This window comes from Eimeria acervulina, genomic scaffold, assembly GCF_000499425.1.
Source record: "Eimeria acervulina Houghton genomic scaffold, Eah_scaff432, whole genome shotgun sequence".
In the NCBI taxonomy this organism is placed as follows: domain Eukaryota; phylum Apicomplexa; class Conoidasida; order Eucoccidiorida; family Eimeriidae; genus Eimeria; species Eimeria acervulina.
In genome coordinates this window covers 1-3,522 of record NW_013549812.1, presented here as the reverse complement: position 1 = coordinate 3,522, position 3,522 = coordinate 1, and the positions used below count along the sequence as shown (strand labels likewise).

Here is a 3,522-nt window from a genome sequence, read left to right as displayed (position 1 = left end):
ATATATATATATATATTTATTTATGTACGGCTATAAATATATTATTTGAAAACGAATTATAATATCCTTTAATTAATTAAATATGTAACTTATTTTGTTTTATTTTCAGATATATTTCTAACAAAAACATGCAGAATGTTAGAGGGACATCTTCATATGGTGCAGGGGCTCTCCTTTGACCCCTTAGGAAAATATATTGCTTCGCAGAGTAGCGATCAGACGTAAGTTTTTTAATGTAATTAAATATTTATTTTAATTAATTTATTAATTTCTATTTATTTATTTGTTTTTTATTATTTGTTTATTTATTTTACTTTAAAATTTTTATATCGCGTCGCAGAGTAGCGGTCAGCAGTTAAGTTTTCTATTTTGTTTAAATGCTTAATTAATTAATTTGTTTATTTGTTTATTTAATTTATTTATTTGTTTATTTAATTTATTTATTTGTTCAAAATAAATACCGAGAAGAAAGTGTTTGTTATTGCCATCATAAAAGTATATAAAAACATTTATTTTTAATTTAATTTAATTTAATTTTATTTTATTTTTTCTCTTCAGTGTTCGTCTCTGGTCACGAAGAGTGCCAGCGGGGGCGCAGCCTGCAGCAGCAGCAGCAGCACAGCAGCAGCAGCAGCAACAGCAGCAACAGCAGCAACAGCAGCAGCAGCAACAGCAGCAGCAGCAGACAGCAGCGGGAGGAGCAGATGGTGCTTGCGCAGCAGGAGGCGTTACAGCAGCAGCAGCATCAACAGCAACAGCAGCAGCAGCAACAGCAGCAACAGCAACAGCAGCAGCAGCAGCAACAGCAGCAGCAGGAAGAGCCCCCGTATGGCGCTGCGAAGTTGCTATTAAGTGCTGCGCAAAAACTCGAGGAGATTCAAACCAAGTATGTCTTTGCTATTCTTTTTTATTTATTTTATTTTTATTTATATTTCTTCTTTACTTTTTATTCTATTATAATCAAATGAAGAATATTATGTTTGTTTTGTCTTGTCTTTTTTTAATTCTCTTTTATTTCTTTTATTTTCTTTTTTTTTGTATTTGTTGTCTTTGGTCTGTCTCTGTCTTTTCGTTTTTATTCTTTTTAATTTTTTATTTATTTTTCTTGTCCTCCTTTTTATTTTATTTTATTTCTTCTGTTTATTGTGTCTTGTTTTTTAAACTCTTTTTTGTCTTATCACTTTTTCGTTTTAATTATATTTCTTTTCATTTGTTTTTCTTTGTCTTTTCTTTTTATTTATTTTTTATTGTTTTTCTCGTACAGTCTTTTGCTTGTTTTCATATATATCCTTTCTTATTCTTTTTATGTTTATTTATTTGTTTCTTCTTACTTGTGTTATACATATTTATATTTTTGTTTGTTGTTATTCTTTATTTATCTATTTATTTATTTATTTATTTGTTCTTTTTATCGCATTTATATTTAATTTTTCTATGTTTTGTTTGTTCTTACTCCGTTTATATTTATTTATTTTTATATATTATTATCTTCTCGCTGCATGCACATTTAATATTCAATAATGATAGAAATGAATTAATTTATTTATTTTTCTTCTCCTTCTCTCCTTTTCAGCAGGAAGAGAAGGAAGAGGAGCAGCCCGCTGCATGCACCGCTGGGAGCAGCAGCAGCAACAGCAACAGCAGCAGCAGCAGCAGCAGCAGCAGCAGCAGTTGGTCGCGCAGCATGCCTTCTAAACATCTCTTTTTAGCAGAAAATCAGTTAGCTTCTTTCTTTAGGCGTTTAGATTGGTCTCCCGACGGTACGCTGCTTGTTGCTCCAGCAGGCATTCAGCAAATAGCAGCAGCAACAGAAGCAGCAGCAGCAGCAGCAACAGCAAATGCAGCTACTCCCACTGCTGCTGCTGCTGCTGCATCGGAACGAACAGACACATCCTCGCCTACAAGCTCCCCAAGGACAAGCAGTACAGCTGCTGCAGCAACAGCAGCAGCAGCACCTGCTGCTGCTGCTGTGCCTGCTGCTGGGGGTGCCAGCTCGTCTCCCGCTGCTGCAGCAGACACTGCATGCAATGCTGCTTCCACCACCACCAGCAGCAGCAGCAGCAGCAGCAACGGAGAATCTTTTTATGCTGCTTATGCATTTCATAGGCGTCTACTGCAGCAGAGCACTTCACCCTTTGTCACACATAGGCAAGACAAAACCCTAAACCCTAAACCCTAACCCTTGGAAACCCTAAACCCTGAATTTATCTCGCTTTCTCTCGCTCCTCGTCTGTATACATGTATATATGCATATATATGTGTTTATATATGTATATATATATACATATATACATATATATATATATATATACGTATATTTATGTATGTACATGTATATTCGGATATATATATATATATATATGTATATATAATATTTGTTTGTATGAAGATACATGCGTTTAAACATTTCTTTGTTTTGTTTTTTTTTCTGTCTTTGTTTGTGAAGGCTTGAGGGGGGCCCTGCAGTTTGTGTGCGATTTAATCCTTGCTTCTTTGCACCTTTGCCTGTACCTCCTATATTAGAAGGTATATCATCATCATCATCATCATCTGCTGCTGCTGCTGCTGGAGATGCAGCAGCAGCAGCAGCAGCAGGGGCAGGGGCAGCAGCAGGGTGTGAAGGAGGTGCAGCCGCAGCAGCAGCAGCAGCAACAGCAGCAGCAGCAGCAGCAGCAGGATTGAATGAACAATATTCTATTACTCGCTCTTGGCTTTTTCGTGTAGAGGATCGAGAGCATTTGCTTCCTCTACCCAACAATCCTGCTGCTGCTGCTGCTGCTGATGGTGGTGGTGGTGCTGCTGCTGCTGTTGCTGATGGTGCTGCTGATAGTGCTGATCCTGATGCTGCTGATCCTGATGCTGCTGCAGCACCAGCAGCTGCAGCAGCAGCATCGAAGGGCTCTTCCCCGTTGTCACCAATCCAAGACCAACAGCAGCAGCAGCAGCAGCAGCAGCAGCAGCAGCAGCAGCAGCAGCAGCAGCAAGAGTCTTCTCTTCCGGGTTGTATGCAGGTGGATGGCGATTCCTTCTTCGTTGCTTCTTCTCCCAGCAGCAGCAGCAACAGCAGCAGCAGCACGAACAACATGAACAATAGCATTACCAGCAGCACCCTCAGCCCCACCAGCACGAGCAGCACCACCAGCAGCACCAGCAACAGCAGCAGCAGCAGCAACAGCAGCAGCAGCAGCAGCAGCAGCAGCAAGATAGTGCCGGCTGGTTATGTATATCCTCGCTTTGTCTATGCAATATGTACACTAGACGGAAGTATATTATTGTACGATACACAATTTCTTGCCTCCCCGATAGCTTTGCTTCGTCAGCTGCATTATGCACCGATAACAGATTGCAGCTGGAGCAGTGATGGTTTGCTGCTTGCATGCAGCAGCAGCGACGGATATATTACTTTCATTCGCTTCTATACACATGAAATCGGTGAAGTCCTTGCTGCACCCAACCCCCAAACTACCCAGCCGCAGCCGCAGCAGCAGCAGCAGCAGCAGCAGCCGCAGCAGCAGCAGCAGC

General features: G+C 40.3%; 1 protein-coding gene across 1 annotated transcript; it reads left to right on the top strand.

Moving 5' to 3' along the window:
* Window positions 1–135: 135 nt before the first annotated feature.
* EAH_00038290 (chromatin assembly factor 1 subunit, putative) lies at window positions 136–3,432 on the top strand (the record flags this gene model as incomplete). Its single annotated transcript, XM_013395472.1, has 3 exons — window positions 136–208; window positions 559–886; window positions 2,447–3,432. Coding segments are annotated over 3 exons (1,387 nt in total), but the record flags the coding sequence as incomplete, so codon positions are not given.
* Between the last annotated feature and the right edge of the window lie 90 nt (window positions 3,433–3,522).